This window comes from Thalassophryne amazonica, chromosome 4, assembly GCF_902500255.1.
Source record: "Thalassophryne amazonica chromosome 4, fThaAma1.1, whole genome shotgun sequence".
Classification (NCBI taxonomy): Eukaryota; Metazoa; Chordata; class Actinopteri; order Batrachoidiformes; family Batrachoididae; genus Thalassophryne; species Thalassophryne amazonica.
The window spans coordinates 131,227,731-131,242,071 of record NC_047106.1 but is presented as its reverse complement, the minus strand read 5'-3'; the positions used below and the strand labels follow the sequence as shown (position 1 = coordinate 131,242,071).

Genomic DNA, 14,341 nt, shown 5'->3' with positions numbered 1-14,341 from the left:
CTGTCTGTTGTCAACCTGGATTGAACTGAGTTTTTCAATAACTAGTCTTTTTTTTCCCCATTAAGTTTATACAATTTGAATCTACCCATGGGACAGAGTAAGATTTTGTTTTCCTATAATTCATGTTTTTTGTAAAGGAACTACATACGTTTTGAATTTTGTTAAGAAATATTTCAGAGCATGTTTCAATATTGTCACATGAGGTTACACTTTCCCAAGTGAGATCTTTTAATGCTTTTCCCAAGTTTTGTTGTTGTATACCTTTTAGATTTTTGTTTCATAACATGATTGGAGAATGAAGGCTCAAAGCGTGGCCGAGTTAATTTTCTTGTACAAAGAATAACACTGGTCTGAGAACACATTCAATAGACACATTCAATATGTTTTAGTAATCCCTTCAGGCCTATTTGAGAAAAGCAAGTCAATCCGAAATGCTGGACGCCTTGTAATTCTGGTCGCGATTCTCATCTAATTGTGTAAAATTAAACTGATCAGTAATTCATCTCAGATTTGTCCCATCTTTTTTGTCATCCCAATTTACACTGAAGTCTCCTAATATGATAATTTCTTCATGATAACATGTTTTAAGGAGATTCCACAACTGATCATAAAACTCATTTGTAGAAGACAGCTTACGGCAGAGACAGATTACAGTCAATGACATTTGCACAGAAAGAGAAATATTTACTCCAATGCATTCCAGTGTGATCTTATTAGGCCCATACAATTTGACTACATTTAAATTTACTCCTGACATATAGCAGTACCCCACCCCCTTTTCCTTGATCTCTGTCTTTTCTAAAAATATTATAGCCTGGTATCAGTACCACTGAATCTGGTGATGTACTAGTAAGACATGTTTCTGATTAACCCAAAAAAAAAAAAAAAAAAAAAAAAAATCTAGACTTGAATCACACATTAGATATTCTAATTGTTCACGTTTTGATATCATACTGCGCACATTTAAGTGACCTCCGAGCATGCCAGTTTTCTTATAACTTGGATCCCACATAATCCGGGCGTGGTTCAGAGTAGTAAACAATTTTGATCGCCTATGCTTCTTGAACACTGGATTTCTGCATGTAGACGTTTTGGGGTGTGGTTGAGATCCCAGCCTCCCTTACAAATACTCATGTCTGCAGCGCTGGCTGTGCGGCACGCTGCAACAGAACTTCTCCCACAGCCGCACAGCGAGTGCTGGTGGAAAAGATTGACTGAAAAGTCATGTCACACCAGAGAACCTTCGTGCAGTGACCCACGGAAAAGGCACATTATGAGGAATGAAAGAAAAAAAAAAACTACAAAAAAAAAAAAACTACTATGTGAATTAAATGGCGGATGATTTTCTTTTCTTGCCCACAACAGGCAACAATCCCGGTCATCATGATTGACATCTTTAAATGTCTTTGACAGAGGTTGATGAATAAATTGTGCACCGGCTTCTAAATCAGAACCAGCAGGTTCACAATCAATGTAGAGAAATGATCATTTTCACACCCTTGGAAACAGAGTAATGGCCCAACTGCACATCATTTTGTCAGGGACGCTGTTCCAACACTGGCGAGAAGTGCATATATATTATATTTTTAAAAAGTAGATCTTTAAATCTGTGAATCGATCTTTTCAACCCAGCACTAACTGACTGAGCTTCTTCTGCACTTACATGACACAGGAAATGTGTCAGTCGGTTTTTGAGTGTCTCTGCACCACAAACAGAAGTCCTCTGAGGACGATTTTACCATAATGACTTTAGTTGGCTAGAAAACAGTGAACTTTGGCAGCATGTCCATCATGCCAGCATGGAAGTGTCTGTCTATTTTAATCACATCTCCTACATACCCGCTCTTGACACCATCAAAGGATGTTTTTTGTGAGCTGAAGTAAAAAAAATTCATCTCCATTAAAGTTTTTAACTATAAAGACAGCTGTAGAACACCTATTCTGTAAAGCAACGCTGGACTGTTATCTCTCTTAAGGTTGCTTTGGTACCTTCAAACATTGATAAATATAATAAATACCTAAATAATTTTTTGGCAGCAGATGTGGTCACTGGAAAAGTCAAGGTGCTAGCTAACATGCATATTCCTCTCTGAGCAAACAAAATTGATTCTGTGTTCAATAAAGGTATTTCTGTGTTTGTTGTAATCCAGATAAACACAACGCAGAGCTCTCCCTAAGCAATGGAAGTGTGGTTCAGCACCAGGCTGTTACAATCTCAGCGCCATCATACCGAGTTTAGCGTGTTCACTCTGTTTTCTCTGGTAATATTGAAATTTGTCAGTTTGCAGCCACGCAGAGTGATTTCTCTTGTCTCCACTGCTTTCCTGTGTAATCTCTTTAGCAGGCGTTTCATACAAGATTTGCATGTCATTGGTCTGGTTAACTGTCATTCAAAAAATAAAACGCTGTTATTGGTGGAATATCCAACTTAACGCAAATGTTAAAGAGCACCATTTTCGTGAGGAAAGTTCACAAACACCTTCAGCTGACTCTCTGTTCCTGTGAATCATGATGAAGTACAAGCAGTACATAAAGCCTGCCGATCACAGGGCTATGTATTTTGTTGTTTTTGTGCCATCTCTGGCGGTTCCCACCATCCCTTGAAACAGAGAACTGCCGGAACATCCAGGGCGCTGTGGTCAACGACCGCAGTGGAGAGGGTGGACGCTCATCAGTGCTGAGACGCAAGAAAAGCTCTCTGTGAATAAAGGCGCTCTCTTCAAGCTCTCTTTAATATAGTTCCTCAATTCCACTGTGTACAGGAGAAGGAGTAAAAAACTTGGACAGTCAGCATAATATTGACGGAATGTTTTAGTTGTTAATATATGTTATTATTAAAAGCTGTGGTAGTAATATGTGCAAAATGTCTTAAAAAGTCTTCAACAGTGGATCTTTACGCATGGGGGGGGGGGCTGTTCAGTGTCTACGCCCATGCCCCACACACGTCACTGAGCAAGGAAAAAAAAAAAAAAAAAACACACACACACACACACACACACACACACACACACACACACACACACACACACACACACACACACACACACACACACACACACACACACACACACACACACACACACAAGAATAAACTTCTTTACTTTTGTGGAAAGTGCTATCTGATTGACAGGTAAGAAGGTTTCATCCAAGTCGTCGTCAGGAACAGACTTAAAGGTGTATATGAGGGGGACAGCCAGAGACACACAGACTTTAAAATAAAAACAAAACGTACATGTTTGTAAAGCTCACATCACCAATACGCTGTGAGACACAGAGAGATGCCGCTTACATCCTCGCCAACTCAGAGCTGTGCGTCCCGGGAGACGTGGTACATATAACAGATTGTGTCCAGCCTTGTTGATTTCACATGAACCCTGAATCAGAAAAACTCTTCTGCCACCCCATGAATACTGACATATGTTGCTTTTTAAGCAGATTGCAAACAAGCATGAATCCTTTTGTGTAAGAAGGGAGGCGGGACATGTGTGGATTTAATTGGATATAAATCTAAAGTTTTCAAATTCATGAACTCTGTCTGTGAGCAGCTGGTAGCTCGCGGGCGACATGTTGGAGATACCGCTTCAGTTCGTTGTTGTGGCTACAGAAACACAGTGTTTTTAAAGAAGTCTCTCTGTGTTTTGTCTGATCCTGGTGTGTTTCTCAGCTTGAACCAGAGAACTCTGCCACTTTGTCCCACAACAAGAAAATTAACTTATCTTAAAAGGTGAAAGCGTCTCAGCACCTCATTCATTCACGTCAGTGTTTCCCACAGGCATCAGTCGATTCTCCAGCAGTCTGCACGCCATGAAAATAAATCCCATGATCCACCAAGACAAAAATAAAATCTAATATTTTAAAAACGTTAAATTACTCTGTGCAGACTCTATGTGGAGAGATGAGGCCTGGTGACAGCGTGCACGCTCTCGATGACGTGCACGTCAACATCTACATGGTCTGCCTACCAAACAAAAGGGTACTGCTGCCAGTGGAGATGCAAGCCAAGCCAGACTTAACCGTTCTGACCCGTACCATACTGACCTGGCCCACTCAGTGGAAACAAGGTTTTAGAGACTCAGATAAGGTGCACTGCTGGCATTATGAGGGAACATCAGCTACAATATTTTGGACTTGCGGTGCATTGTGTCTGGGCATGAACCAGGACATAAGGGTCTCTGTGGTGAGGACCTCAGTGGTAGGAAAAGGCCAATGTACGGCTTTGATCCACCTGCAGCAGACAGATGGTTACATTCAGGAAGTGGAGATGGACCGGCCGTCTGCCTGCGCAGTTGTCATCCAGGTCCATGCTCACAGTGTGGTGGCTGCTGTGAAACATGACACCAGTGCATGCTCCCAGACTTGACCTGAACACCATGTAAAATCTATGCAAAACAGTAGTTCTTACCTGGTTGGATCCACCTCAAAACCCATGTGTTCTGGGGTGGTGATGACACCTCTCAATAAAGGTTCCAGCAGCTTCTGCAGATACGCCGCACCATATACCTAACAGATAGAATTCACATATCATACACAATCTATCAGATATTGTACATCAGACACTTTTAGCACAAACTTTTTTTGCTAAAGATATGAAGTTGGATACAGTGGCTACTAAAAATTACTCACCCATACTCATGCTACAACTAAGAACTTACCAGTCTTATGATGAACCCTCATGTAGGGGACAAGAAATTTATATGAGTGAAAAGAAAGTTTGATGAGGCACAGAAAATGTGAAGAAAACATCAGTGTGTCCAGAGAAAACAGACATCTCAAGCAGAGTAAGGACGGTGGCAGAATGGGCCATCTTGGAAGACATCAGGAACAGAGGTCAAAGAATGTGTCAGAGCCCTAGCTGGCACAAAGTCATACAAGAGCTAAAGTTGGACTTCACAGGAATCCGTAACCCATCCATCCATTATCTATACTCGCTTACGCCAATTAAGAGTTACACCAGTCTGTAGCAGAGCCAGGAATCAGTAACATCTGAATCAAATCGATGCTAAGCTCAGTGAAAAACAACCAATATACTGGATCCACTGTGGTGAAACAAAAGTGAGGAGGCACTGGAGACATGGATTAAGAAAGACAGAAAGGTGTCAAGGAGAGTGTCATCGCAGCAGAGGCTTCAAGCATGTTCAAACTGATGCTATACGACTGTATCATGAACTACAGCATCCTATCAAGGTTATATTATGCACACTGGGACAGGGCATACATTTCTGTGTGATGGCACCAGAACGTGCATTCCTACAGTACTATATCATCATGAAGTGTATGGCCAGCCTATACACGTCATTCTCCTGTTTGACGTCTTCCCACTGAATTTTGATGTTTATTGGGGTCATGCTCTGGCTCCTATTCTGTTCAATGTTTGCATGGGTAAGGTCATGGAGGCATTTGTTGGTGAGAAAAGGTTCAATGACCTTGACTTTGCAGAAGATACTCTGATGTTTTGATGAATCAATCAAAGACCTTGTTTGCAACACTTGAGAAGCAGAGTGAGTCAGTTTCTGGGTTTATGAATGTCAACTGGATCAAGACTGAGTTCCTATTTTTGATGCCAGCTGCTAAATGGATTTGCACTCAGTATCCAAGCCCATTTGGGGCTTGTCCCAGTGCACTGCATTAGTTAAACGATGAGAAATGCACAGACGAGTTGAGATGACTGGGTTCATTCATGTTAGGTGTTTTGTAGTCCGAATATGACAAACAATCATAGTGGCAATTGTCCTTTCCTGGCACAATGAGCTGTAGCACCAAGGCAGCAGACGTAAGTGACAGCTTGTAGCTGGTTAAAGGATGAAGGAACTGCAACGTGCTGCGGATGGTGAAGCCTGGGTAAGCAGTAGAAGTCTTACTAAGAGATAAGACAATGGTGTGAAACAGACGTACATTTAGGTCCTCAGTTGTTGGTATCATTTGGCAGGACGTTTTGCTGTTTTGTAACTACATTTAGTCATATGTGCTTGAAATTAGCATGAAATTAGCATTGTATTTTATCCCTGGACCCCAATGATCACCCCAATGATTAATTTTTTACCTTGAAACAGAAGGTCATTATTTTGCTTGCAAGACTGTTGCCTCGGAAGAGCGTCTGCATGGAGTCCGCAAGCTCCACCTCTTTGGAGAACATGTTCCACAGAAGCTGGTAGAGGAGGTGGCGGGAGTCAAACAGTGTCACCAGCACACGGGCTAGCTCATCCTAGAAGTATGATAAATATATATGAATCAGGGACTGGAACTTCATACCAAGATTTAGGAAACATTAACATAGTATCATCAGGCCAACCATTTCTGAGTCATGACATGCTGTTGGAAGAAAGATGTCACAATTTTTGGTTTTCAATGGCAAAAAATAAACTGCAGTTCTGAATAAAGAATGAAGGCTGAATTATGCTTCTCCGTCTCCAGGTATATGCAATATGCATATTATATATATATATATATACATACATACATACATACATACATACATACACTGCCCTCCAAAAGTATTGGACTGCTTGATATGTCACACATTTTAATTCGTTTATGCCATTTCAAATACAAAAAGTAAATCAGGCTTCTCAATATAAAAATTTCTACAATCATCTTCCTTAAATTCAAACTGAATATAAATCTCTACAACTTTATACAAATTAATTAAAAATATAAAAGGCAAGATGATGGGTTGCATAAGTAATGGAACACTTTGGTATAATAACTGTAAATAATCAGATTAATTGCCAGTTTTCTTTAGTCAAGTTACTGGATGGATACATGAACATTTCCAAGTCACTGAATATGTCTTGGACTTGATTTACATCAGTTACGAAGAAATACAAACAATATGGCACTCTGTGGTAAATCTGTGTGGAGTAGACAGTTCTCAAAAACTGAGTGATTGTGCAAGAAGGAGAAGAGTGAGGAAAGCCACCAAGACACCCAGGCAACCCAGAAGAAGTTACAGTCTTCTGTGGCTGTGATTGAAGAAATTGTGCACAGTGAAACTTTTGCATTTTGTATCACCAGTTGTACAGCTTCATGATGAAGTGGCACAGAGGAGGATTTTCTTTCACCAAAACAGCAAATATGGACTTGCATCTCAGATGTACCTTCTGGCAAACTGTAGATGAAATTTCAGGTTCTGTGTGTGTGTGTGCGTGCGCGGTTCTGTACCGCGCACGCACACACACACACACACACACACACCTATCTATCATCTATATATAGATATATACAGTTGCGTTCAATGCAACTGATAAAATCTACACCTCATTCGTCGCGTTGAGCTTCCCCATTAAGAAAATCCACATCTTTACATAAACATACAGCAGTAAGTGTCTTTTCACTTTAAAAAAGTTGTACACACTGTAGCAGACAAACTAACTGTCGATTCACACTATGGGAGCTCATCTCGACAGAACACCAGTGCTTCCTCCATCTTTTTTTTGTACATCATTTCGATTGTTGTACAAAAGCTTCAGCGTATCCGTCGCTGAGATAGATGATGACTTGAGTGCAGCATTACGCAGAAATGAGACGACAATCTGTGAATTGCTGCTGAAGCACCAAAATGACGCATGTGCAGTGAAGGCAGGGAGAGTGCTCAGAGGGGGGAGGGCTGAGCTCCTCACACCGGCCTGACTGCTGCAGACACACACCTGACAGGAACTAACATATATGATTTTAGGGTTTACAAACATTTTTTACCGTTATACTTTACTCACTTTACCAACAAAAAATGGCAGCGGACTGAACGTTAGCGGAACTAATTGGTCTGCTGATGGTTTTCAATGTTAGCTGAAAAGCTAATCTGCTGACAGAAAAAGTTAGTTTCACTAATTAGCAGTTAACGGAACTGTCCCCACCACTGCCAACATGATATGAAAGTCATACAATCGAGCAGGAGCCACTATCAGGACCACAGTCCTGACAATATACAGATACGATGGCAATCAATGAAGGCACAAGTATTACAAAGATGGTGTAAAATGTTATTGTGTGAACCACGGACATTTGCACGCAAAACTGTACAGCGGTCATTAACGCAAATGTTTGTGCATGTGCACAGACAGCACTATAAAAATGTTGAGAAAAAAAGCCAATCAGAAATCAGGTAGAAGTACACACCCAGTGAGAACCAGGAACCACATTTGCCAGTGCCATTGCAATAGGAAGCTCCCCCTGGTCTCCCATCATGGTTACCAGTTCCACCAGTCTCTCAAACCTATCAGCCAGCACCGTCTCAGCCAGTGTGTCAAACTCTGTTCCCTGTTGTAGAATCTTGGTCAATACTTCCATAAAGGTGGCTCGAGTTTGCAGATCCTTGTGGTAGCCCAAACCTGGGGAGTAGAAAAATGAATTTCACATGAACAAAAATAGTAAAACACTTAAAGTAATCCAGTATCCTCCTACTGCATTCAATCTGACATGATTAAACATAGTCTTGATTACAATGACATATGGTCTTCTATTCAGTATTTACATGTGCAGGGATTAAAGCAAAAAAAAAAAAAAAAAATCTTCTGACTGAAGTTTTTTTTCTCGCCAAATCATAATCTGTTCACCATCTACCTTTTTTTTTTATAGAAACACCTTTTGCAATCATCCTAGAGTTTAAGGTAAAACAAGGTGGAGAGACAGCTAAGAAAACAGCAAATTATAGAATATATTTCACTCACTAACCACTGCTGCTCTTTTCTAATGCAACCATCAAATTACAGAAAGACTTTAACCTACACATTATTTAAATACTCCAGGATAAACACAGCTTTTACTTCATTCAATACCAAATAAAATCTCAGGCCTGTAGCCAGAATCTGAAATGGGAGGAGGGTGGTGGCTTCTTTTTGTGGTGACAGTAGATGTGTGTTGGTAGGGTGTGTGGCTGCCACTGAAGACCCCGAGAAAAGTTTGGGTTTTTGATGTCCAGGGGTGCATTCTGGAGGGTTTTTTGATGACTACTTTTTTCACCCTGATCCCCCAGTTTAACTATACTGCTTAATGTGTGTTGTATTTGCATTTTCTTTTGCACATTTTCACTTTTCTTTGCCTTTAGCCACAACCGACGTGTTTGTTTGACAAGATTACTAATCACAAGAGCCGTAATAATTTTCATATTTTTGGCTTCACTCATCCTACCTAAACTGATGTTAAAGCTGGAACCCCAAACAGACCCAGCAATGCTGAGCATAGACATTACATTAAAAAAGATATTGCTTCACATCCCACTTTAGATATGCAGAAACGTTAAATTAAGTAAATTTATTTTTATATGGCTCATCAATTAAACTTAGTCCAGAACTATAGTAAAACTAAGACCCAGAGAAATACTGATTGAAACAGCAGTCTATCTCGTCTCTCCTCAAAGAAGTTCTCCAGATGGACAAAGAGGTTCCAGTTGACCATTTTAATCACAGCCATACCCAAAGAAGACCCCGTGATAAACCACAGGCCATCATCACCAAACTGAACAGCGAGAGAGATGCCGCTGATGTTTTAAAAAGAGCACGCAATAATGGAGGTAAACTCTGCTACAGGGGACAGCCCATCGCCATCTTCCCGGATTATACACCTAGCATTATCAAAGCCTGAGGTCAGGAAGATTCTTCAAAACAGACCCAGAGTCTGATATGGGATCTTTTACCCAGCCAGATTCCGCATTACGCATAACGATGTGGAGAAGGAGTTCGTGGATGCCGCCAAAGCGATGGACGACGTGAAAGCAAATATTCTCCCACCCGAAAACACAGCAGATGATTGAAAGACATGGGACCGAAAGTATGGTGCCCTATCAGTTCTACTATGCAGGGGTTTAAGATATAGTCGTAACTATACACAGGCCTATATATTACACATGCATATGCACCCAGACACGAACTGACACGTGCATTCACCCTGACCCGGACTTTGTGTATTTTGATTTTACAGTGTTTATGTTCAGGGCTGTTTGTTAATTGTTTGTGTTCAGATCCCATGGTTCCTCAGGGATCATAAAAAGTTGAAATTCAGTTTTGCGCAAGGCAATGCTCTCATACAAATAAGCAAAATTTGTGTTTACTCAGATTTTTTAAAATCTCTTTTCCGGTCTTTCCCTCACCTGCAACTGCATTGGATTGTTGTGGTTTGATGCTGTATTTGTCATTATGAAAATTGGGTGTACTAATGCATTTTTTTATATATTAAATATGGATTCTCTGAAGGTCATAACTTACAATGTTAAAGGGCTACGGCTTACATTAGAGGCCGTGTTATATTATTTGCAAGCACTAAGAGAAAGAAAAAAAGAGGCCAGACAACGTGAAATACAGGAAAACATAAAGAACCTAGAGCAACAACACAAAAAGACACCTACTACCTGGGTACTTGAAGAGCTCAAATATCTCCGCAAAGAATTAGATTGTTTGCTTACGGATAAAACAGAGGGTGCGCTAAGATTTACAAAACAAAAATACTATGAAAATGGCAATAGGGCAAATAAACTCCTGGCAATAAGACTTAAGAAATAGCAGTCTTCAAACAGTATAAAAACTTAAATCAGATGAACTCACAATAACAAAACTGGACAAAATTACAGAATGTTTTGCTGGTTATTATAAATCTCTTTATGAAAATTTTGATACATGTAAAGATGACCAATTACTGACAAATTTCCTGAAAGATATTAAATTAAAAACCCTTCCAGAAATTATGGCAAAACAATTAGATGAACCAATTAGAATCCAGGAAATACAACTAGCAATTTCACAATTGAAAAATAATACAAATCCTGGCCCTGATGGGTTTGTTCATGAATTAAAAAAAAAAAAAAATTCAAAGAAAATTTGCACCTTTACTGCTGGAGGCCTATCATTACGTGTTACAATCAGGAACCATGGCACCTTCCTGGAATGATGCTACAATTGTCGTGATTCATAAAGAGGTTAAAGACCCCACAAATTGCCAATCATACAGACCAATTTCACTGCTAAACACTGATCTACGGATCTACAGTAGTGTTCAGAATAATAGTAGTGCTATGTGACTAAAAAGATTAATCCAGGTTTTGAGTATATTTCTTATTGTTACATGGGAAACAAGGTACCAGTAGATTCAGGAGATTCTCACAAATCCAACAAGACCAAGCATTCATGATATGCACACTCTTAAGGCTATGAAATTGGGCTATTAGTAAAAAAAAAAAAAAAAGTAGAAAAGGGGGTGTTCACAATAATAGTAGTGTGGCATTCAGTCAGTGAGTTCGTCAATTTTGTGGAACAAACAGGTGTGAATCAGGTGTCCCCTATTTAAGGATGAAGCCAGCACCTGTTGAACATGCTTTACTCTTCGAAAGCCTGAGGAAAAATCAATCAATCATTCTATCAATTCTATAGCACTTTACAACAGTTTTCACTGAACCAAAGTGCTTTCCAATAGCACCAAGTACAAAAAACACAATAAAACACAATAAGAGCATCCAAAATAGAATAAAAATAGACAAAAAAGTGTCAAAGCAATTATGTGCAAAAAGCTGCCCTGAACAAGTATGTTTTTAACTTAGCTTTAAATAGAGGCAAGCTATTAATGTACCTCAGTTCAGGAGGTAATGCATTCCACAACTTAGGACCTGCTACTGCAAAAGAACGGTCACACCCATTGTTTGGACCTGGACCTGGGAACCTCAAGAAAGTTTTGGTCAGCAGACCGAAGTGCTCAATCAGGGTTGTGTGTTTTTAACAGGTCACATAAATAAGAAGGTGCAATGCCATTTACAGCTTTAAAAACAAACATTAACAGTTTAAAATGAAAATGGGACGTTCAAGACATTGTTCAGAAGAACAGCGTAGTTTGATTAAAAAGATGATTGGAGAGGGGGAAACTTATATGCAGGTGCAAAAAATTATAGGCTGTTCATCTACAATGATCTCCAATGCTTTGAAATGGACAAAAAAACCAGAGACGCATGGAAGAAAATGGAAAACAACCATCAAAATGGATAGAAGAATAACAAGAATGGCAAAGGCTCACCCATTGATCAGCTTCAGGATGACCAAAGACAGTCTGGAGTTACCTGTAAGTGCTGTGACAGTTAGAAGACGCCTGTGTGAAGCTAATTTATTTGCAAGAATCCCCCGCAAAGTCCCTCTGTTAAATAAAAGACATGTGAAGAAGAGGTTACAATTTGCCAAAGAACACATCGACAGGCCTAAAGAGAAATGGAGGAATATTTTGTGGACTGATGAGAGTAAAATTGTTCTTTTTGGGTCTAAGGGCCGCAGACAGTTTGTGAGACGACCCCCAAACTCTGAATTCAAGCCACAGTTGACAGTGAAGACAGTGAAGCATGGTGGTGCAAGCATCATGATATGGGCATGTTTCTCCTACTATGGTGTTGGGCCTATATATTGCATACCAGGTATCATGGATCAGTTTGGATATGTCAAAATACTTGAAGAGGTCATGTTGCCTTATGGTGAAGAGGACATGCCCTTGAAATGGGTGTTTCAACAAGACAATGACCCCAAGCACACTAATAAACGAGCAAAATCTTGGTTCCAAACCAATAAAATTAATGCCTCGCAGATAGGAAGAAATCATGAAAAACTGTGGTTATACAACTAAATACTAGTTTAGTGATTCACAGGATTGCTAAAAAAGCAGTTTGAACATAATAGTTTTGAGTTTGTAGTGTTAACAGCAGATGCTACTATTATTGTGAACACCCTTTTCTACTTTTTTTTTTACTAATAGGCCAATTTCATAGCCTTAAGAGTGTGCATATCATGAATGCTTGATCTAGTTGGATTTGTGAGAATAACTGAATCTACTGGTACCTTGTTTCTCATGTAACAATAAGAAATATACTCAAAACCTTAATCTTTTTAGTCACATAGCACTACTATTATTCTGAACACTACTGTACGTGTCGAGAAAATTAGGGAAATCAATATGATGGAAAAAATTACTTTCTCATTGAGAGTTCAAAAGGAGCTCTTTATTAGGAGATGAGACCCTGTAAATGCAGTGATATTTCTTAAATGACTATTGTATTTCTAATTTTTTTGTTATTATTAATACGAGGTCTGTTAGAAAAGTATCGGACATTTTTATTTTTTGCAAAAACCTGATGGATTTGAATCACATGTGCTTGCATGAGCAAACCTTGAACCTTCATGTGCATGCATGAACTTTTTCACGCCTGTCGATTGCATCATTTCCTGGTAAGCAGCCTTTGTGTAAGGACGTGTGCAGTGCGCTCGGCGGATTTTCATTTCAAGGAAAAAGACGGAACGACTGGAGCAGCGCCGCATCAAATTTTGCCAGAAACTGGGCGACAGCCAGGTGGAAAACATTCGGATGATTCAGACGGCTTTTAGTGACGATGCTTTGGGCATCACATAGATTAAGGAGCGGTACAACCGGTTTAAAGATGTCCGCACAACGGTGGAAAGCGAGCCACGTTCCGGTCGGCCATCAACATGCAGAAATGACCAAATCATTCCAAAGTGAACGCTGTGGTGATGCGGAACCGTCAAGTGACAATCCGAGAAATTGCGGAAGAGGTGGACATCAGCACTTTTCCAGTACATTCCACTGTGACAGAAGATTTGGCCATGAAAAGATTGGTGGTGAAATTCATGCTGCTGCTGACGGCGTGTCCGTGCTGTGACATGCCCACCTCTTCCACAATTTCTCGGAAAGTCACACGACTGAAAAGTCACCGAAAGCCGTCTGAATCATCCGAATGGTTTCCACCTGGCTGTCACCCAGTTTCTGGCAAAATTTGATGTGGCGCTGCTCCAGTCGTTCCGTCTTTTTCCTTGGAATGAAAATCCACCGAGCGCACAGCACACGTCCCACACAAAGGCTGCTTACCAGGAAATGACGCAATTGACAGGCGTGAAAACGTTCACGCATGCGCACGAAGGTTCAAGGTTGGCTCATGCAAGCACACAATTCAAATCCATCAGGTTTTTGCAAAAAAGAACAAGTTCCGATACTTTTCTAACAGCCCTCGTACTGTTACTTCTCTCTCCGTCTTACACTGGTGTTTCGTGTGAGCTAAAGACCCAAGAGTTTTTGTTTGATGCCATAGTAATATTGATATGATGGCTTGTATGAGCAACTACAATGAAAAATTCAGTTTAAAAAAATCCTCTCATATAGGCCACAACCATTTGAATTTTTCCATTTTTATGTAGTATTGCAAAATATGTAAAATCAATCTCGTCCCAAGCCCTCAATTCGATTGACACCAGTCTTTGCAAGTGGAATCTATGAATCATTAGGAGCTAAAGTTATTAAAATAAGCTTGGTAGGTCAAAAGCTGGCAACTTTATAAAGGATAACCGACAGCAGGGAGCTGTCAAAACAGAAAATT

The 14,341-nt window shown here is 40.0% G+C and overlaps 1 protein-coding gene across 4 annotated transcripts in view; it reads right to left on the bottom strand.

Annotated features, from left to right (window-relative positions):
• The window catches only part of LOC117508745 (neurofibromin), a 333,092-nt gene that overhangs the window by 159,435 nt on the left and 159,316 nt on the right, over positions 1-14,341 (bottom strand). For all 4 annotated transcript variants that reach the window (XM_034168565.1, XM_034168568.1, XM_034168567.1 and 1 more), the window contains exons 26-28: positions 8,113-8,324; positions 6,041-6,202; positions 4,403-4,500 (exon numbers count right to left, since the gene is read on the bottom strand). In XM_034168565.1, the coding sequence (XP_034024456.1) occupies positions 4,403-4,500; positions 6,041-6,202; positions 8,113-8,324 (472 nt within the window). The remainder of the gene's footprint in view (positions 1-4,402; positions 4,501-6,040; positions 6,203-8,112; positions 8,325-14,341) is intronic.